We start from the raw sequence: 22,340 nt of genomic DNA on the forward strand, positions 1-22,340 counted from the left end.
TAGATCATCAGAACATGAGCTACAAAGAAGACTGAGAGGATCAAAAACAAACTATAGGTGGAAATGGTTTGTAGATTACAAAGCAACATGTTTTGTCAATGTTATTAAAACTCTAAATATAGTCTCTGAACACAGGAGTTTACAATTATTAATTTCTAGGACATTTGCCATTACTTTTTAGGGATGCAAAGTTAATTGCCATCAAATGACAGTGGTGGAGATTAACAGAAATACATTCAATTTGTAGTTCTTTATTTTGATATGGCCCAAAGCTTTGTGAGTAAGGGAAACAAATGCAAACTCCAGCTGAACAAAGGATATACCATCAGGCTTTATTTACTTCATTAAGGAATTTGGAACAATGATTTCTTTTCCTATAACTATTTTTACCTTATAGTATTTTGAAGTAATAATCTCACTTAACCTGATTATTCAGAAAACATAATACTTCAGTTATTTGAAAATTCCATCAATGTTTCTGGTTGAAAATCTTTCCAAAATGCTATAATAACTTTCTGGCCTTAGTAAGTCATTCAAGAAAATCCAAGCTTTTGAAAAGATAGCAAAAAATTAACATATTAAGAAGTTAATTTATAAGTTGAATGTTCGAAACTTAAAATGCATTTTCACATTGAAATAATGCTACAAATGCTAGTAAGATTCAAGACACAAAGCCAATAGAAATCCAAATGTGCTACAGTACTGCATAATTATTATTTTATGATATTTTAAATTCCCACAACCAATTACAAGCAGTGATTTTTTTTAAAGCTTCATAAAATATCAAACCCTTTTCAGTCAGATCTAGGGAGCCCCCAGAATGTCGGAGCCCAGTAGGACAACAGCTTTAAGAGGGCAGAGGCTGCATCTCTGCTCCCTGTGTCTTCCCAGGACTCAGCACAGGGAAGCATTCAACAAATGTTTGCTGTCAGTCCCTGAAGCAGCAGAGTACAGTGACTAGGCCAGGCTTCAAGTCAGACAGACCTTGCTTTGATTCTGCCTTTTGCTAGTGGCGACAGTGAGCAAAGCTCAGTGTGTCTAAGCCTTGGCTTCTTGAACAATATGATGAGAATCAATAAGGCTACCACATGGCACTCCTGCAACAGTTCATTGGATCGTTTCATGTAAAGGCCCCATGGTGGGCACACAGTAAGTGCTCAGGAAGCGGCAGGTGTTACTGCTGTTACTGAACCCAGGCACACCAAGTGTGGCTCCCAGAGCATCCACTGCCTAAGTGAGCAGTTCTGAGGGGGTAGCAGTGGGAGGCAGGAGCCTTGTCCCTCCCTTATGGAGGGAGTGACCTTGGAGGAGCGGAAGAGAGAGGAGAGTAAAAGAGTGAGATGAACTCTAATAGTCAACCAGCCAGCCAGGTAGCCTGCCAGTGACAAAGTTCACCAGCAAGTGGGCTTGGGTTCCCTCTGCTCAAGGGCCCGAACAGTGGCAGAGGCAGGATTTCCACAGAGCTGCTGACACTTGGACTGACAGAGTGAAGGGGAGAAAATAGGTCAGAGAGGTGGCTGGGAAAGGAATCTCTGGCAGGTGGGTGGTCTGCTTCTGAGCCAGGGGGGTAATGGGTCCCAGGCTGGGACACCGTCATCTGTATATTTGAGACACGTGTAAGACAGACAGATATAAATCAATCTGAAACATCAGTTTTTCTGGTGGAGAGGTTTGGACCACTTATCAGATCCTCATGATACACTCTGGAAATGTTTTCCCCACCAAATTCTCTCAGACACAGGATCATGTGGAAGGTGGAACACTAGACTGGGGAGTCAGGAACCATGTTCTTTCTCCAGTTTTTCTGTTATCTAGCTTCATCCTTGTGTCAGTCACCTAGTGCCTCTGGACTGCTTCTCTGTTTCCTCATCTGTTAGACAAAATTGCCAACTTATGTGATCTCCAGATTCCCTTGCAGCACTGTGGTTATGAATTCCAGGATTCCAAAATGGGGATATTCTCTTATGACTTGAGTCTTATGCCTAAAAATTGAGTACAGGGAAAAATTAAGGCTTATTAAGGTGTCTGATTATTTGTGTTATCAATGTTTGACTAAGTAGTCCCTATTTTAGAATCTTCTTCAACGTCTTTACTCTGAAATTATTTAATTATATTACCGTTCCTGTTTGCTGCTCACATAATGAAGGCAGCTCAAGGCATTAAATTTTCCAGAGCTCCTTAATACAGATTAAGGTAATTTAAGACAGAGAAAAAGAGAATGAAAGATTGTACTTGAAGGGTCCCCACCAGTAAGATGGCAAACTTCCGGCTTCTTTTTGGGGTCCTCGGTTCCCGCCGGCGCCACCTGAAGCCCAATCACCTCTCGCCCCCCTCCCAATCCCAGCACCTAGCCAACAGCCAACAGCCCCGTAGAAGTAACACCACAATCACCCTATGCCCCTTCCTATATAACCAAGCACCTTTCCCTAATAAAGCGGAACTCTCTGGTGAATTGCTGCTGTGTGTCGCTCCTTTCCTTTCATTGGTGCCGAAACCCGGGAGACGGGACACCCCAACTGGGCCCCGTCTTCCCCCCGACACCAGCAGCAGCTTGCCCTCGTCCTCTTTTTCCGGCACTGGCTCATCACACTCACCACTCCTCTCTGGCCTTTAGGTAAGTTTTCCCCCCGGAGTGGGCCACTCTTCCCCGAGCTATCGCAGTGCCATTGACCATGATCGTCCGGCAAGGCCCTGACGCTCGGGGACGAGGAGGGAACGCTCCCCGCCTCAGGCCTTCACGGCTGCAGCGGACCCTCAGGCCCCTCCTCCAAAAGCCATAAACCCCCGCCTAAGGCCTTAAACTTTTTAAGCAAAATTTCCCAGGAGTGGGCCACTCTTCTCCGAGCTATCGCAGTGCCATTGACCGTGATCGTCCGGCAAGGCCCTGATGCTCGGGGACGAGGAGGGAACTCTCCCCGCCTCAAGCCTTCACAGCTGCGGCGGACCCTCAGGCCCCTCCTCTGACAGCCATAAATCCCCGCCTCAGGCCTTCACAGCTGCAGCAGACTCTCAGGCCCCCCCCTCCAACAGCCATAAACGAGGTGACTCCTTTGCGGATGAGAACGCTCCCTTTCCCCCCACTTCCTCCTTCTGCTCCGTCCACCGAAATTTGTTCTGTCTGCCGAAAACTCCTAGCGCTAGGTACCTCAGGACTCCGGCACTCTGCCTTCTTAGGGAAGTCTGGGTGACGATCCACACTTCCTAAGAAATTCCGACTCGTATACGAGTTTCCGCAGACCACCAAGGATCATCGGGGACGCCCTTTGTCTCCTTGCGGTCTGCTTCCAGTCTGAGGATCTCCGTTCATCTTCCCCTGTTTGTCTCCTCTGTCCTTTAGCCATGGGAGCCTCCTCATCCCTCCCTGAAAGTTCACCTCTTGAATGCCTGCTTAAGCATCTGGCTACCCTCTCCCTGACGCCTGATATAAAACCAAAACTTCTCCATAAATATTGCTCCCAAGATTGGCCAACATACCCCCTAGACAATAACAACCAATGGCCCGCAGGGGGAACTCTTGATCCTAACATCACTCGCAATCTCTTTAACTACTGCCAGCACCTGAAAAAATGGAAGGAGATTCCCTATATCAAAGCTTTTCGCCTCCTAGCTCAAAATCCCAGCCTCTGCACCATCTGCTCCCCGCCCCAAGTTCTCCTAGCCTGCAAGCCGTCTCCCTCCCCTCCACACACTCCCAGTCCCTCTTCAATTACCTTTGACCCGGCCGACAAGCCTCCGCCATACAGACTTCCCCCTTCGGCCCCTCCCCCTCCTACAACCCCTCCACCCGCCGCCGCTGCCTCTTCCCCCCCCACACCCCCCCCCCCCGCGGAAGCCTCCCCTCCTCTCCCTTCCCCTTCTTCTCCTACAACAGCCCCTCCCCCTTCCTCTACCGCTGCCACCGCTGCCTCTTTCCCCAAGGCGGAAGCCTCCCATCCTCTCCCTTCCCCCTCCTCCACCATCTCCTCCTGCACCTCACCCCCTACTCCTCCGTCCCCCTCACCTACCCCCCTCCCGCAGATCGAGCCTGAGCCTTTCAGCCCCCCTCTAACTAAGTTTCAGGAGCCTCGTCCATCTTTGCCCCCTCAGATTCGGTCCCGAGGGCCTCCCAAAATTATCGCGGCTTTGCCCCCATCACCTGTTTCCCCCCCACAGACTGAGCCAGAACCCTTCAGTCCCCCTCAGACTCGGTCCCAAGGGCCTCCCAAAATTATCGCTCCCCTCCAGGAAGTAGCAGGATACAAAGGCATCATGCGCTTTCACGTCCCTTTCTCCTTAGGAGATTTAGCCCAACTAGAGAAACGCCTACGTTCCTTTTCCACTGATCCCACGACATACATCAGGGAGTTTCAATGGACCCTCCAGTCTTACAGCCTCAGGCATCATGACATTTTCATGCTCCTGGCCAATACTCTCCTCCCTGAAGAGCATAGACGAGCTTGGGACTTCGCCCAAATGCATGCTACCAAAACCCACAGGACTGACCCCACCTGTCCCCCTGGCCCCACTGCTGTCCCCGAACAAGACCCACACTGGGATTATAACACCGCTGTGGGTGTCCACTCTCGAGATATTTTTGCCTCCTGCTTAATAGCAGGTCTGAAAAAGGCAGCTCGTAAAGTAGTCAATTTTCAAAAGCTCTAAGACATAATTCAAAAGAGAGATGAAACCCCCTCTGAGTTCTTAGACAGACTCACTCAAGCCCTATTACAGTATACCAGCCTAGACCCAGAAACACCTGAAGGAAGACAGGTCCTTATGACATACTTCCTAGCTCAAAGCTACCCCGACATTAAAGCTAAACTCAAAAAGTTAGAACAGGGCCCTGCTACCCCACAGACTGAGATCCTAACAGTGGCCTTTAAAGTCTTCCATAACCAGGAGGAGGAGAAAGAACGCCATAAACAAAAGGCTGATCAGGCCAATTTCCAGATGTTGGCCCAGCTGATAAAACCACAACCTGGGCGCCCTTCTACAGACAAGCCCCCCCAAGGAGCTTGTTTCAAGTGCGGAAAAGAGGGATATTGGTCAAGGGCGTGCCCCTCCCCCAGATCTCCTACCACCCCATGCCCCAGATGCCACAAAAAGGGCCACTGGGGGTCTGACTGCCCAACCACCCGAAGGGGAGGCTGGAAGAACAACCCCCATCCTAAGCCTGCTGTAGTGGGGCTGGCAGAAGAAGATTGACGGGGCCCGGGGGCTTCTCGCCCAACCATTTCCATCACCAAACAGGAGCCCAGGGTTACTTTAACAGTAGACGGTCGCCCCATCTCCTTCCTCCTAGATACAGGAGCCACCTTCTCAGTCTTGCGAGAATACCGGGGCCCTACCACGCCAGCCATTACTCCTATAGTTGGGGTAGGAGGTAAACAGATTTTCCCATTAAACCACCCCCACTTTTATGCACAATCCTAGACAATCCCATACCTTTCTCCCACTCCTTCCTAGTTATGCCCCAGTGTCCCATCCCTTTACTAGGACGAGATATCCTTTCCCTCCTCCACATTTCCATAACTATATCCACTCCCACAGCCTCCAGTACTCCCTTTCTGATGGCCCTCATAGCTGACAACCCCCCTCTACCCAATGAAAGCTCCAGTTCCGCCCTCATACACCCTGTAAATCCCAAAGTTTGGGACATTACAAGCCCCTCCGTGGCCCTATGTCCCCCTGCCTCTATCAAATTACGTGACCCCTCTCAGTATATCTGTCAGGCCCAATACCCCCTAACCACTTCAGCCCTCATAGGCCTCCAACCCATCATTCAAGATCTCTTAAACAAAAACTACCTCAGACCCACTCACTCCCCAGTTAATACCCCCATATTAGCTGTTAAAAAAACCAACAGATCTTTCCACCTTGTCCAAGACCTTTGCCTCATCAACATGGCCGTTGTCCCTATCCATCCCTTAGTTCCAAATCCATACACTCTTTTATCGCAGATCCCTGCCTCAGCATCCCACTTCTCAGTCCTAGATCTCAAGGACGCATTTTTTTCTATCCCTCTAGACCCCTCCTCCCAAGATTTTTTTGCCTTCACCTGGACGGACCCATACACCAGACATTCTGTACAACTTCCTTGGACAGTTTTGCCACAAGGCTTCCGAGATAGTCCCCATATTTTTGGACAAGTCCTAGCTCAAGAGCTCAAACAGTTTCATCATGATCACCCCGAGTCCACTTTATTACAATATGTAGATAATCTTCTACTCTGCAGTCCCTCGTGGGAACAGTCTCAACTTGACACTGCATCTCTACTTAACCTTCTAGCTTCCAAAGGTTACCAGGTATCCCCCATCAAAGCTCAAATCTCTTCCCCTTCTGTCACTTACCTTGGATTCCTTCTGTCTCAACAAAGAAAGTCCATTACCTTAGACAGAAAATGACTCCTCTCTGACCTGCCCGTTCCCAAAACCAAGACAGAAATCCTTTCCTTTCTAGGCCTGGTTGGGTATTTTAGAGTGTGGATTCCTAACTTCTCCCTGTTGGCAAGACCCCTATACGACCTCAGCAAGGGCCCCCCTGAAGAACCATTATCATCCTCACCCCGACACTCCTTCATTAAGCTCCGTCAAGCCCTTGTGGAAGCCCAAGCTCTCCATCTTTCTGATTTGTTGAAGCCCTTCTCATTATACATTCATGAGAGGTCCAGTCAAGCTCTAGGAGTCCTAGGCCAATATTATGGCCCATCCTTTGCCCCAGTAGCTTATCTCTCTAAGCAATTAGACCCCACAGTTCAGGGATGGGCCCCCTGCCTATGGGCATTAGCCGCTGGACAGCTCTTGCAGAAAGAAGCTCATAAACTAACATTCGGAGCGCCCCTTACCATTCTGTCACCACATCACCTAAAAGATCTCTTAACCTACAAAAGTTTACAGACTCTCCCTCCCTCCAGACTCCTGACCTTACTATCCTCTTTCCTCCAAAATCCAAACATTTCTTACCTCCCCTGCCAGCCCCTGAATCCGGCCACTCTTCTTCCTCTACCCTACTCTCCTCATACTCCCTCGCATGATTGCCTAGAAGCCCTTCACAACTTCCTTCCATGCCACTCCACGATCTCCGAAGGAGCCCTCTCACACTCCGACCTCATCTGGTTTACTGATGGGTCCTCCTTTAAACATGAGGGCACCCACTACTCAGGATATGCAGTAGTGTCCCTCGAAGATGTCATTGAGGCACGAGCGCTACCACCTGGTACAACCAATCAGCAGGCTGAACTCATTGCAGCCACCAGAGCTTGCACTCTGGCCCGGGACATGTCTCTCACATTGTACACTGACTCCAAGTATGTATTCCACATTCTCTTGTCTCACGCGGCAGTATGGAAAGAACGAGGCCTCCTCACCACAAAAGGGAATTCCATAACTAATTCAGCCTTAATTACTAAACTTCTAGAGGCTTCACAACTCCCACACCGACTAGGCATAGTCCACTGCAAATCACATCAAAAGGATGACTCCCCCATTGCAAGAGGTAACAACAAAACCGACAGAGTAGCCCGGTCAGTTGCCCTATCAGAAGACACACCAGACAACAATCCGTCTGCTCTTGTGGTTTTAGCCTTATCACAAGACACCCTCTGCTCCCAGGACAAAGAGTCTCTCTTCTGCCTCTTACATGATCTGTTCCATCCCAGCCCCCAATCCTTGATCCATTTTTTACAATCTTTTTTTCCTCTCTCTCCTGAAGACAAAACCCTACTTAACCAAATCACCTGCAAGTGCACCATCTGCCAACGCACTAACCCTACTACCCCCCTCAAAGTCTGACCCTTCCCAGCTCATCAAGCAAGGGGTAATGTCCCCGCTGCAGATTGGCAAATAGACTTCACTAACATGCCCCCTGTACAACACACCAGATACCTACTCGTGTTAGTAGATACATTTTCAGGATGGGTCGAAGCTTTCCCCACCACTAACGAACGAGCGTCCACGGTTGCCTCTATCCTCCTCACCCAGATCTTTCCTAGGTTCGGGATGCCCACTTCCCTCCAATCAGATAATGGCCCTGAGTTCACTGCCCAAATTATCCAGAACCTCTCCAAGTTGCTCTCGCTCCCCTGGCATTTACATTGTCCTTATCGACCACAAGCTTCAGGAAAAGTAGAAAGAGCCAATAGGACTCTAGAAGACATCCTGACCAAACTATCTCTAGAACTACACCTTGACTGGGTTCGCTTACTTCCCTTAGCTCTACTCCGCATTCAAGCCCTCCCAAAGAAACCTTCCTTCTTGTCGCCCTTTGAGATCATGTATGGCCGCCCGATTCTACCCCCGGGGCTCCCTTCCCACAAAGGACCAATTCCTCCCAATATAGCCCTTCCACTACTCTCTCTCCTCCACACTGAATTGTGGAAATATCAGGATTGGCTCCTTCCTGATCCATCCGCCTCCCAAAATCCTCCTGTCTTACAGCCCGGCCAACTAGTGTTTTATAAGCCACCAGAGGATCGGCCCTCTCTCACCCCGAAATGGGAAGGTCCACATCCAGTTATTCTCTGCACCCCCTCGGCTGCCAAGCTCTCACTGCCTGATAACTCTGTCACCCCTTGGATTCATATCTCCAGGTTGAAACCAAATACCCAAGACCCACCTTCTCTGGACACCCAAGACCCATCAGTCACAATCCAGAGTCCTTCGGATACAGCCCAAGATGCTGTCTACTCTACCACGCCTCATCCCTCTGATCCCTTGAAGCTCCGCATCTCCCGTGCACCCCCTTTGCTATCCATACCCGAATCATGACTTTTTCCTCCTTTACTGCTCTCTCGCTTTTTTCCCTCATTCCTATTGTCTTCCCCGCTGCCCCACCCTCCTTTGTATGGCGATTCAAAGTCAGGCAGACTTACACATAGCATCAAACAAAAGTTACTGCCCTCATTGCCACATCAGACTGCCCTCTGAAAGGCTGCTCTGAGCCTTTGTACCTCCACTTTCCTCCCTCCACCGAAGTATTCATTTACAGCTACCTTTATTCTCCCTACCTCTGCTTCCTCTATGACCAAAGACAAGCCTATTGCAGGCGATGGCAAGACACCTACGGGGGATGTCCCCACTGGTCTTGCGCCATTCACTACATGGGTGACTTCCAGTACCCACAGTATTACTCCTCCAACCGTTTCATGAAATATCCCAATGGCTCATTCTCCTTATCAATCCCAGATCCCTGGGACTCTCGATGGGCTGCTGGAGTAACAGCCTCAGTTTACTATGGGGGGTCCTCGACCCCCCACGGTACCCTTCATATCTCTCGAGAGTATGTTCCCTCTCGCTCCCAGATCTCTCAAGTTGCATCAGATATCAGACATTCCGAAAAAGTCATTATCCAAACTCTTGATGGCACCTCTTCATCTTCTTATTCCTCCTACTCTTGGTTACAGCTCATTCAAGACACCACCATCTTTCTCAACCACACCCTTAACACTGCCAATTGTTTCTTGTGCGCATCACTACAGCGCCCACTGCTGGCCGCCGTGCCCCTCAATATTTCCAACTACTCCTTCCATGCAGAAAGACAACCCCTCTGCCCCCTGGCAGACATACCCCTGTGGGAACCAGAATACGCAGATAATCTCACCATCCACCACTGTGTAGGCCCAACTCCACCCCCCTCTAGTGCACTTCACTGCCTCTCTATCTACACCCCTACCTCCGGCTCTAAGACTTTTACACAACCGGGACACTTCTTTTGGTGTAATGGCAGTCTTTTCAACTCACTGCCTCTCAACTCCGATATACCCTGCATTCTCGTCACCCTAATTCCACAGCTTACACTTTACAGCATGGCAGAATTCCTTGAGCTCCAACCTCCCTTGCCCTCGCGCACAAAAAGGGCTGCTTTCCTTCCCATCATGGTCGGTATCTCTTTGATCACCTCAGCCATTGGGGCAGGGTTTTCGGGAGGAGCCTTGGGTCACTCTCTATGGGCAGTCAGAGATCTCGACGCCAAACTTGAGGGAGCCCTGACATCCACTGCCGATTCCCTAGCCTCTCTCCAAAGACAGGTCACTTCGCTAGCTAAAGTCACCCTTCAAAACTGGCGGGCCCTAGATCTGCTTACAGCCGAGAAGGGCAGCACCTGCGTCTTCCTCCGGGAAGAGTGCTGCTATTACATCAGTGAATCGGCATTGTAGAAACTGACATCACCAAACTCACCGACCTTTCCTCCAGTCTCCACTCTGCTTCCAATTCCAACCCATTCTCTTCAATACTAACAAACCCCCTCCTTACCTGGGTCTGGCCCATTGCAGGCCCCATAATAGTCATTCTTCTCATCTGTCTCTTCTTACCCTGTATAATAAAGTTCATCAAATCCCAAGTCGGAAAAATCTCTAATCAAGCTTTCAACCAGCTTTTACTCAGGAACTACCAGCTTCTGGCCACAGAAGATCCCTCACCCTCACGTGACCTCCTCACCACATGCTGAGATGGACCCCTCTCTCCACTGGAAACTGTTCCTGGAAACAATGGCCACAGACACCTGGCTCCTGACACCCATATCCTCTTGGCACCATTGGAATCAACAGGTCCTCGACCTATGGTTACAGGGAACCTTCATTGATTTCCAACTTGAAGAAGTCCACATCTACTCATCCTTACTGTGGGGAATCCTATCAACCCTTTCCTCCCAATCCTCTAACCCTCACTCCCTTCTCCACCCCTGTTCAGCAAGAAGCAGTCAGAGAGAAAGCAACGTCCACAACCCCATAGAGGAGAAAGGGGGGAATGAAGGGTCCCCACCAGTAAGATGGCAAACTTCCGGCTTCTTTTCGGGGTCCTCGGTTCCCGCTGGCGCCACCTGAAGCCCAATCACCTCTCGCCCCCCTCCCAATCCCAGCACCTAGCCAACAGCCACCAGCCCCGTAGAAGTAACACCACAATCACACTATGCCCCTTCCTATATAACCCAGCACCTTTCCCTAATAAAGCAGAACTCTCCGGTGAATTGCTGCTGTGTGTCACTCCTCTCCTTTCAGTACTATTAACTCATAGGAAGATACAACTAAACTAAGATGTTTCACAAATACATGGGAATGAAAAGAGCTACTATATTTTTTATGACTGTATAAAATAATATAAACTCACCAGCCCATAGTACAGCAGAGAAACATCTTCCCTTTTTTCATGTCTCTGCTATTGTCCCCAGAACCCATCCGATCATCCAAAAAGTGGACTGGAATTCAAAACACAAGTGAGCCGTGGGAGGCAAGAAAACCCAACTCTTGAATTGCCAGATTCCACTTTTCTACTCAGCAGCTGAGTAGAAAATTGGTTGGGGAGCAAGTACAGAAGAAAGGAGAGTATGGGCTGCAAAATGGAGGAGACAGCGACCACTAAGAGATGTCCACTGAAAAACAACAGGGAAGATTTGGATGTTTCCATTTTCCCCCATAGGACTCTGCCTTCCTCACTCTATAGACCCCCCACCCTGGGCTGAGAGTCGCTGGGTTGTCAGACCTGTTCTCCTAGTCAGTTCCAGCTGCTATGACAAATTACCATAGATGGGGTGGCTTAAATAACAAATATTTCTCACAGTTCTAGAGACTAAGAAGTACAAGATCAAGGTGCTGGAAGTCCTGGGATCTGATGAGGTGTGCTGATGTCTGTCCCCTTGCACCCTCATGTGGTGGAGAGCAGAGAGAGGGAGGGAGGCAGGTGGGCAAAAAAGCTCTTGTGTCTCTCCTGGTAAGGGCACTAATTCCATTTGTGATAGCCCTACCCTCATGACCTAATTACCTCCCAAGGGCCTCACCTTTTAATAACATTACATTAGAGGTTAAGATTTCAACATATTAATTTTAAGGGACAGAAACATTCAGTCCATAATACCTGTCTCTCTAAGGGCGCACTCAAGAAACAAATGAATTCTCATCTTCAGTTTAAAAGGAATCTGGAAATAAAAGAAACAAAAGCCATATTCAACATCTTGATAGCTAGCTATATTTTTTAAGGGGAAAAGAATTTTAAGATATGTTAGAAAATGTTTACAGAGTTATTGTTAGGAAGTTTCTGTTATGGCAAAAAAAATCCAGAAATGTTTATATAGTGTTTTACTCTGCTAAGAAGCAGTGCAACCATGAGGAATTTGTACTTTTCTTCTCTACAAAGCTGGAATTGAAGAGGAATTAGGTCCTTAGAACTCCCAATCATCTGGAATCCAATTACAGAATGTAAACTCTAGTTTTATTACTAACAAGAACCCAAAACTCCCTTAGAGTTGACTTAATCTTTAATGTATAGATTTCCTCAGAAACCTTAAAAAATAAGGAGAGCTAAGAGCATGTTGATTTTGCACCATTGACAGATTACACCAGTTTACTAATCATTTCAGTTAAGCCACATTATCAAGGTCTCGAAAGCAGTCCCCTGGGGCTTCCCAGATGGCCACCTTCCCTCCCCGCGATTTACCACAGGCCTTAGCCTCCTACTCCGAGGCAGTCCAGTGGGTCTGCTCAGAAGTACTTACCTGCAGCCAGAGAAACTGTGGTCAGCCATACCCTCCCCCTACCCAAAACATCAGGCCTTTTATTTTACCTCAGGACTTAGCAACAGGAAACATATGCCAGACCAAAATGGTCAGAGGCACACTGAATCACTATGCTTGCATCAGAACAACTCATCAGGTAAAAGGGGATTATGTAATACAAGCGCAGCTTGTCCCTTTTGACTGGCACGAAGCATACTATTGTATCAAGTGTAAAGGGATTATTAAACATGTGTCTGTTTATATGTAGAACAAGGATAGTGTCTTTGTAAATATCAAACAGATGCATTTGATTTTTCCCCTTATCCCTATTCCCAGGGAGCCTTTCATCTCTGGATCTGAATTTCTTCAGGCCTATCTTACAGTTCTTCAGCTATTTGTCTATTTTGATGTTAAACCATTTCACTGAATTCTTAATTTCAGTCACAGTATTTTTGAGAATTCTAGAATTTTCTTTTTTCAAATCTAAGTCACTTTTTACAGTTTTAGTTTCCTGCCAGAATGTTCAACTTTGGCCTTTATGTCTTTGAATGCAGTAAGCATAACTCTTTATAATCTGTATCTGATAAATCTCATCCCTGAAGCCTCATTATGTCTGTTTTCCTTGTCTATTATTTCTGCAGATTATGGTTTATGGTGTCTTATCTCCTGTGTGCTCAGTCATCTCTGGTTATGTAATAGACATTGCATGTGAAAAAATTATACATCGAAATAATTTGAGATTATTTTCCTCCTAAAAGGATGATTAATTTTATTTATTTTGCCAGGTGTCTAGGAGCATGGGCAATGCGGAACCACCCTAATCGCAGTTCAGTGCTTGAGATTTTTTTGGTCCACCAAGATCAGGGCCTCTCAAACTGACATCACCTTTGGATCTTGCTTAAGTGCAAATTCTGATTTAGTAGAAATGGGGCAAGTTTTGAGATGCCACATTTTTAACAAGCCTGCAGGTGATGTCAGTGTTTATGATGGTTACTTTTATATGCCAAACTTGATTGACCACAGGGTGCCCAGATTAAATATTATTTCTGGGTGTGTCTATGAGGGTGTTTCTGGATGAGATTAACAATTGAATCTATGAACTCAGTAGATTGCTCTCCTCTATATGGATGGGCATCAGCTAATCCCATTCGGGTCTGAGTAGAACAAAAGGTGGAGGGAGGAGGAATTTACCCTTTTCTCTTCCTTCCAGGAAGGAAATTTAGTCCTTTTTTCTTCTGCCTGATGGCTTGAGCTGGGCCACGGACCTTCTCTTGCCCTCAACACTCCTGGCTGTCAGGTCTTCAGACCCAGACAGGAATCTACACCATTGGCTTCCCTGGTTCAAACCTTCAGACTCAAACTAAATTATACCACCAACTCTTCTGGGTCTCAAGCTTACAGACAGTAGACTATAGGAATTCTCAGTCTCCATATTCACATAAGCCAATTGTGTATAATAAATCCCTTCCTATATATATATATCCTTTTGGTTCTATTTCTAAGGAGAACCCTAATACAGTGCTGATGGTCTATGGGCCACTTTAAGGAATAAGCAGACTTGCAATTCTTTTGATTAATTTTCAGTTCATCCAAGCAAAAGTGTTTTCCACTTGATTTCTGTTTCCAGTAATTCTAAAAGTTTATCTGTAGGTTCTGATGAGTCATCTTATATATACAGTCATATGGTTTGAAGTAATAACAATTTCTTCTCCAATTCTTATACCTTTTTTTTTGCCTAGCCTTATTGCCCTGACTGGGACCTCTGGTACAATGTCAAGTGAAGTGGTCATAGTATTCATGCCTCATGCCCAATCTCAAGAAGTAAGCATTCAACAATTCACTGTTGTCATGTTCACTGTAAGATTTTGTATATATACTTTATTAGATTAAGAAAGTTTTCTTCTATTAGATTTGTTTTAGCAAATGCTTTTATATATATATATATATATATAGTTGAAGTAGATATTATATTGGTTTATTTTAAACTGACCTTGTTAAACTGACCATTGTTAAATTGACCTTGCATTCCTGGAATAAACCTAACTTGGTCATAATATAGTATCTTTTTGTATAATGCTGGATGTTTTACCAATACTTTACTCAGGAATTTTGCATCTATATATGTGATAGAGATTGGCCTATAATTATCCTTTCATTTAACATTCTTTTCAGTTTTGATATTGTACTAGTCTGCATTCTCCAGAGAACACAATTAACAGGAGAGGTAGATGATTGATAGATGATAGATAGATAATGAAAGAGAGATTGATAGACAGGAGTGTACCTCTATGGATGGGATGATGCCTATTCACAGTAGATATTGTTGGTAAAGCACTTAGTTCAACAGAGGGTTGATAGTCAATAGTTACTATTCAGGTTACCTATATCTATGTATATCTGTATCTCCTGTTTTTTCTGAATCTCTAAATATGACATATTTTCATTATTTACTTCAAAATATTTTCTGATTTCTAATGTGAGCTCTTCATTGACCCATGGGTTACTTAGAAGTTTATTATTCAATTTCTAATATTTAAGGATTTCTTATCTTTTTTGTTATTGTTTCTAACTTAGTTTCATTGTCATTTAGATAATATACTCTGTATTAATTCAATATCTTGACATCTGAGTCCTGATTTTTGACTGAGCTTATGGTCAGTTTGGGCAAATATTCCATGTGCATTTGAAAAGAATGAGTAATTTGAAGTTACCTGGTACACAGTTCTATATATGTCAATTAGGTTAAGTCTGATTTTGTGGTTCAAACTTTTTGCTTGTTCTATAATTTACTGAGAGAGGTGTATTGAAATCTCCACCTTCGATAAGCCATTTGAAGTGGAAGGTAAGGTTCTGAGAGTTTGATGAGTAAGAAGGAGACTAAGAGAAAAAGATAGTTAATTTTATTTGTATTAGAAATAAACAGGTATGTAGGGGAGGTGTGGAAAACCAGAGGGAGATTCCTAAACTACATGATGTGGAAGAGACAAAAGATTTGCAAAGCAAGAAAGTATCTATTCTATTTGAAGATAGTTTGAGCTTCTATAACATAAATCCCCCTTTCTTTCCAAATCGTCAGTAAAATATGCTACCCACTACAACACATGCTGAGAATGTTTTGTTTTACTTTGTTTTGAGGAAGTTAAGGAAAGAACAGAGTTCTGTGTTTGCTTGGCACAGAACAGAGGCAGCCCTTTCTGTCTATGTGTAGGTCGGCTTCACTAGAACGTTAGAAATACTGAGCACCTGCTGAGTGCCAGACACTGGTTAGGTGCATTAAATACATTCTCTCTTTGCATTGTAGCATAATCCAACAGTCAGAATGCAAAAGCGAGGCCATCTGTGAACTGAAATACTACAGTGGAAGGAGATCAGTGGGAGAGGTAACCATAAAAATGTGAACCTTGCCCCCTCAACCTTCCACAGTTCACAGAAATCTTGGGGATGACACTGTCTCCAAGAGGGAGTAGAATGGAAGTACCAGGCATCTTACCCAGAGAAGGAAACCCTAGTTGGCATCTGGGTTACAAAGCCTTGCAGTATTGTTGTCAGGAGATAATGTCGGTAAATAACCTGTCCCAATAGAGGGTCAATAGTCAATAGCTATGATTCAAGCTGTCTTTATCTTCCTGTCTCCCAAACTTGCTAATTAGGAGCCAAAGAAAAGGGCAATGTCTTTTTCAGTTAGGTAACACCTCCTACCACCATCAGGTGCCTAGCACAGACTGTGTATGTGATTGACACTAAATAAATATGTTTGCTGTTGCCAGGTTCTCAGTTCCCCAACATGAAGAGGCTCATGCACAGCAAATAACCTCAGACCATAGGTGGCTTAAAACAACAGTCATTGTCTGTTAAAAATTTAGGAGCTGACTTAAGTATTTAGATGGTTGGGCTTAGGTTTGTCATGAGTTGCAGTCAAGATGTCTGCTGGGGCTGAAGTGCAATTAGAAGCTTGACTGGAGCTAGAGGGTCATGTGAAGGTGGCTCACTCAAATGGCTATCAGCAAGGAGCCTCAGTTCCTCACCACTTTTCCACAGGGCCACTCATCACATGGCACCTGGCTTCTCAGATCTGAGAGAGTGAGATGAAAGCAGAAGCCACAGTATCTTTTATAAGCTAAGCTTGGAAGTCACATGCCATCCACTTACACTTTATTCTCTTCATCAGAAGTGAATCACAAGTCAATCCACACTCAAAAAAGATGAACTAGATTCCACTTTTTGAAGGATATGCCAAATCATTTGCAGAGCTATTTTTTTATTTTGGTATCATTAATATACAATTACATGAGCAACATTATGGTTACTAGACTTCCCCCATTATCAAGTCCCCACCACAATCCCCATTACAGTCATTGTGCATCAGCGTAGTAAGATGCTATAGAGTCACTACTTGTCTTCTCTGTGTTATACTTCCTTCCCTGTGTACCCCAGCCCCACATTATGTGTGCTAATTGTAATGCCTCCTTTTCCCCCTTATCCCTCCCTTACCACCCATCCTCCCCAGTCCCTTTCCCTTTGGCAACTGTTAGTCCATTCTTGGGTTCTGTGAGTCTACTGCTGTTCTGTTCCTTCAGTTTTTGCTTTGTTCTTATACTCCACAGATGAGAGAAATCATTTGATACTTGTCTTTCTCCACCTGGCTTATTTCACTGAGCATAATACCCTCTAGTTCCATCCATGTTGTTGCAAATGGTAGGATTTGTTTTCTTCTTATGGCTGAATAATATTCCATTGTGTATATGTACCACATCTTCTTTATTCATTCATCTACTGATGGACACTTGGGTTGCTTCCATTTCTTGGCTGTTGTAAATAGTGCTGCGATAAACATAGGGATGCAAATGTTTTTTTCATACTGGGCTCCTGCATTCTTAGGGTAAATTCCTAGGAGTGGAATTCCTGGGTCAAATGGTATTTCTATTTTGAGTTTTTTTGAGGAACCTCCATACTGCTTTCCACAATGGTTGAACTATTTCACATTCCCACCAGCAGTGTAGGAGGGTTCCCCTTTCTCCACAACTTCGCCAACATTTGTTTTTGTTTGTCTTTTGGATGGTGGCGATCCTAACTGGTGTGAATGCTATCTCATTGTGGTTTTAATTTGTATTTCTCTGATGATTAGTGATGTGGAGCATCTTTTCATTGCCTGTTGGCCATCTGAATTTCTTCTTTGGAGAAGTGTCTGTTCAGCTCCTCTGCCCATTTTTTAACTGAATTATTTGTTTTCTGTTTGTTGAGGTGCATGAGCTCTTTATATATTTTGGATGTCAACCATTAATCAGATATGTTATTTATGAATATATTCTCCCATACTGTAGGATGCCTTTTTGTTCTACTGATGGTGCCCTTTGCTGTACAGAAGCTTTTTAGTTTCATATAGTCCCACTTGTTCTTTTTTGCTTTTGTTTCCCTTGCCCGGGGAGATATGATCATGAAGAAGTTGCTCATGTTTATGTCCAAGAGAGTTTTGCCTATGTTTTCTTCTAAGAGTTTTATGGTTTCATGACTTACATTCACATCTTTGATTCATTTTGAATTTACTTTTGTGTGTGGAGTTAGATGATAATACAGTTTCATTCTCTTACATGTATCTGTCCAGTTTTACCAACACCAGCTGTTGAAGAGGCTGTCATTTCCCCATTGTATATCCATGGCTCCTTTATCATACATTAATTGACCATATATGCTTGGGTTAATAACTGGACTCTCTATTCTGTTCCACTGATCTATGGGTCTCTTCTTATGTCAGTACCAAACTGTCTTGGTTACTGTGGCTTTGTAGTAGAGCTTGAAGTTGGGAAGCAAGATCCCCCTGCTTTATTCTTCCTTCTCAGGATTGCTTTGGCTATTAGGGCTCTTTTGTGGTTCCATATGAATTTTAGAACTATTTGTTCCAGTTCATTGAAGAATGCTGTTGGTGTTTTGATAGGGATTGCATTGAATCTGTAGATTGCTTTAGGCAGGATGGCTTTTTGACAATATTAATTCTTCCTACCCAAGAGCATGGAATGAATTTACATTTATTAGTGTCCCCTTTAATTTAGCTTAAGAGTGTCTTATAGTTTTCAGGGAATTGGTCTTTCACTTTCTTGGTTAGGTTTATTCCTAGGTATTTAATTCTTTTTGGTGCAACTCTGATGGAATTGTTTTCCTGATTTCTCTTTCTGCTAGTTCATCATTAGTGTATAGGAATGTTAACAGACTTCTGTGTATTAATTTTGTGTCCTGCAACTTTGCTGAATTCAGATATTAGTTCTAGTAATTTTTGGACTGGATTTTTTAGGGTTTTTTATGTACAATATCATGTCATCTGAAAACAGTCACAGTTCGGTTTCTTCCTTACCAACCTGTATGCCTTTTGTTTCTTTGTGTTGTCTGATTGCCATGGCTAGGACCTCCAGAACTATGTTGAATAAAAACAGAAGAGTGGGCATCCTTGTCTTGTTCCCCATCTTAGGGGAAAAGCTTTCAGCTTCTTGCTGTTAAGTATAATGTTGGCTGTGGGTTTGTCATATATGGGCTTTATTATGTTGAGGTACTTGCCCTCTAACCCATGTTGTTGAGAGTTTTTATCATAATGGATGTTGAATTTTGTCGAATGCTTTTTCAGCATCTATGGAGATGATCATGTGGTTTTTGTCCTTCTTTTTGTTAATGTGGTAGGTAATATTGATGGATTTTCTAATGCTGTACCAGCCTTGCATCCCTGGGATGAATCCCACTTGATCATGGTGTATGATCCTATTGATGTATTTTTGAATTTGGTTTGCTAATATTTTGTTGAGTATTTTTGCATCTATATTCATCAGGGATATTGGTCTGTAGTTTTCTTTTTTTGTGGTGTCTTTGCCTGGTTTTGGTATTAGAGTGATGCTGGCTTCATAGAATGAGTTTGGGAGTATTCTCTCCTCTTCTATTTTTTGGAAAACTTTAAGGAGAAAGAGTTTTATGTCTTCTCTAAATGTCCGATACAATTCAGCGGTGAATCCTTCTGGTCCAGGGATTTTGTTTTTGGGTAGTTTTCTGATTACCTATTCAATTTCCTTGCTGGTAATTAGTCTGTTTAGATTTTCAGTTTCTTCCTTGGTCTATCTTGGAAGGTTGTACTTTTCTAGAAAGTTGCCCATTTCTTCTAGGTTATCCAGTTTGTTAGCACATAGATTTTCAGAGTATTATGTAATAATTCTTTTTATTTCTATGGTGTCCATAGTGATTTTTTCCTTTCTCATTTCTGATTCTGTTTATGTGTGAAGATTCCCTTTTTCTCTTAATAAGTCTGGCTAGGGGGTTATCTATTTGGATTATTTTCTCAAAGAACCAGCTTTTGGTTTCTTTTATTTTTTCTTTTGTTTTATTCATCTCAATTTTATTTATTTCTTCTCTGATCTTTATTATGTTGCTCCTTTTGTTGACTTTGGGCCTTATTTGTTCTTCTTTTTCCAGTTTCAATAATTGTGAATTTAGACTCTTCATTTGGGATTGTTCTTCCTTCTTTAAATAGGCCTGAATTGCTATATACTTTCCTCTTAGAACTGCCTTCACTGTGTCCCACAGAAGTTGGGGCTTTGTGCTGTTGTTGTCATTTGTCCCCATATATTGCTTGATTTCTGTTTTAATTTGGTCATTGATCCATTGATTATTTAGGAGCATGTTGTTAAGCCTCCATGTCTTTATGAGCCTTTTTGTTTTCTTTGTACAATTTATTTCTAGTTTTATACCTTTGTGATCTGAGAAGTTGCTTGGTAGATTTTCAATCTTTTTTAATTTACTGAGGTTCTTTTTGTGGCCTAGTATGTGGTCTATTCTGGAAAATGTTCCATGTGCACTTGAGAAGAATGTGTATCTGGCTGCTTTTTGGTGTAGAGTTCTGTAGATGTCTATTAGGTCCATTTGTTCTAGTGTGTTGTTCAGTGCCTCTGTCTCCTTACTTTTTTTCTCTCTGATTGATATGTCCTTTGGAGTGAGTGTTCTGTTGACATCTCCTAAAATGAATGCATTGCATTCTATTTCCTCCTTTAAATCTGTTAGTATTTGTTTCACATATGTCGGTGCTCCTGTGTTGGGTGCATAGATATTTATAATGCTTACATCCTCTTGTTGCACTGACCCCTTTATCATTATATAATGTCCTTCTTTGTCTCTTCTTACTTTCTTTGTTTTGAAGTCTATTTTGTCTGATACAAATATGCAACACCTGCTTTTTTCTCCCTATTGTTTGCATGGAATATCTTTTTCCGTCCCTTCATTTTTAGTCTGTGTATGTCTTTGGGTTTGAAGTGAGTCTCTTGTAGGCAGCACATAAGATGGGTCATGCTTTTTTATCCATTCTATTAGTCTGTGTCTTTTGATTGGTACATTCAGCCATTTACATTTAGGGTGATTATCAATAGATATGTACTTATTACCATTGCAGGCTTTGGATTCGTGGTTATCAAAGGTTCAAGAGTAGCTTCTTTACTATCTAACCATCTAACTTAACTCATCACACTATTATAAACACAGTCTGATGATTCTTTATTTCTCTCCTTTCTTTTTCTTCCTCCTCCACTCTTTATATATTAGGTGTTTTAGTCTGTACTCTTTGTGTTTCCCTTGACTGATTTTGTGGCTAGCTGATTTTATTTTGCAGTTTGTTAGTATTTGGTTGGTCTGCTTCTTTGCTGTGGTTTTGTTTTCTCTGGTGATGTCTATTTAGCCTTAGGAGCACTTCCATCTAGAGCTGTCCCTTTAAAATACACTGTAGAGATGGTTTGTGGGAGGTAAATTCCCTCAACTTTTGCTTATCTGGGAATTGTTTAATCCCTTTCAAATTTAAATGATATGCAGACCTATATTTTAAAGCTCCACAGGGACATAATGTTTTGCATATGGCAGTGTGCTCAATTTATGTTTATTAAATAGATCTAAGGATGCCCCTTATGTTGTAGCATAAAACCTCTGAAATTCTGTCTCTTGTAATTTTTATCTCTGCCCCCAAAGATAAAAAACTTTCAGGGCCCTTTCCAGTTCTAAGATGCTGTATGCCATTAACAACATTCAAATCACTATTCCTCATGGAGAGGAATAGTGAGCTCTCCCCATCACCTACTTGCTTGGATCTAGGGAAGGAAATTCATTCTGTGGGAGGCCTCTGTGTGCTGAGGTTATGCTCCCTGAGGGCTGGTGGTCTGACTGACTGGAGACATCACCAGGGTGTCGGGCACTGCCGCTGACTGATACCAGCATGGGGGAAAGACAGATGATGGCATCACAGCTCAGGGAAGGCCAGGATGGACGAGCTGCTGCTGCTGAGTCAGCAACAGTTATATGTATACATTAGTCTGCTCACAATTATACTGCATCTTTCAACATTTTTCCCTTTCTGTTCCAGGAGGGATTGATTGTTGTCAGCAATCTTTCCAGTTCATCCACAAGTCAATTCCCTATTTTTAAGCATTTAAAAACATAAGACATTTTTATTATTTTATCTCTAGCAGCAAAACTTTCTTATATTATGTCACATTCTACTTTTTATCAAAAACTTAAGAAAAAATTTTGAATAAATGCTTTTATTTAGCAATTTGTTTTATAAACTGATAGGATTTAGCATGGCATAGTTTGCTCAAAATTAAGGTTCTTCATATGTAGTTTCCCATTTTCATTCATCTCTTTTTATATTATATACTTTCGTTCTCCTTAGACTTGCTCAGCCAATGAATTCTTGTTTTAAATAGTTCATAAGAAGTATTTGGGAGTGCTCATATGAAAATGATGAGTGTTCTCATAATTGTGTCCTTCTTTGTAGGATCCAAATCTAAAAAAAAGTAATTGACATATAAAAACCATTCAGAAATGTAGTTCTTACACAACATTTCAACCATAATTTATGTGGT

At 43.5% G+C, this 22,340-nt stretch overlaps 1 protein-coding gene across 2 annotated transcripts in view; it reads right to left on the reverse strand.

Moving 5' to 3' along the window:
* Window positions 1-21,983: 21,983 nt before the first annotated feature.
* Window positions 21,984-22,340, reverse strand: part of CWH43 (cell wall biogenesis 43 C-terminal homolog) — a 49,124-nt gene continuing 48,767 nt past the window's right edge. The window contains exon 16 of one of the 2 annotated variants that reach the window (XM_017680852.3): window positions 21,984-22,261. In XM_017680852.3, the coding sequence (XP_017536341.3) occupies window positions 22,183-22,261 (79 nt within the window). In that variant the 3' untranslated portion in view covers window positions 21,984-22,182. The remainder of the gene's footprint in view (window positions 22,262-22,340) is intronic. The other variant, XM_073237628.1, reaches the window with a different exon arrangement.

The sequence above is a fragment of the Manis javanica genome, chromosome 5 (genome assembly GCF_040802235.1).
Source record: "Manis javanica isolate MJ-LG chromosome 5, MJ_LKY, whole genome shotgun sequence".
NCBI classification, from domain to species: Eukaryota; Metazoa; Chordata; class Mammalia; order Pholidota; family Manidae; genus Manis; species Manis javanica.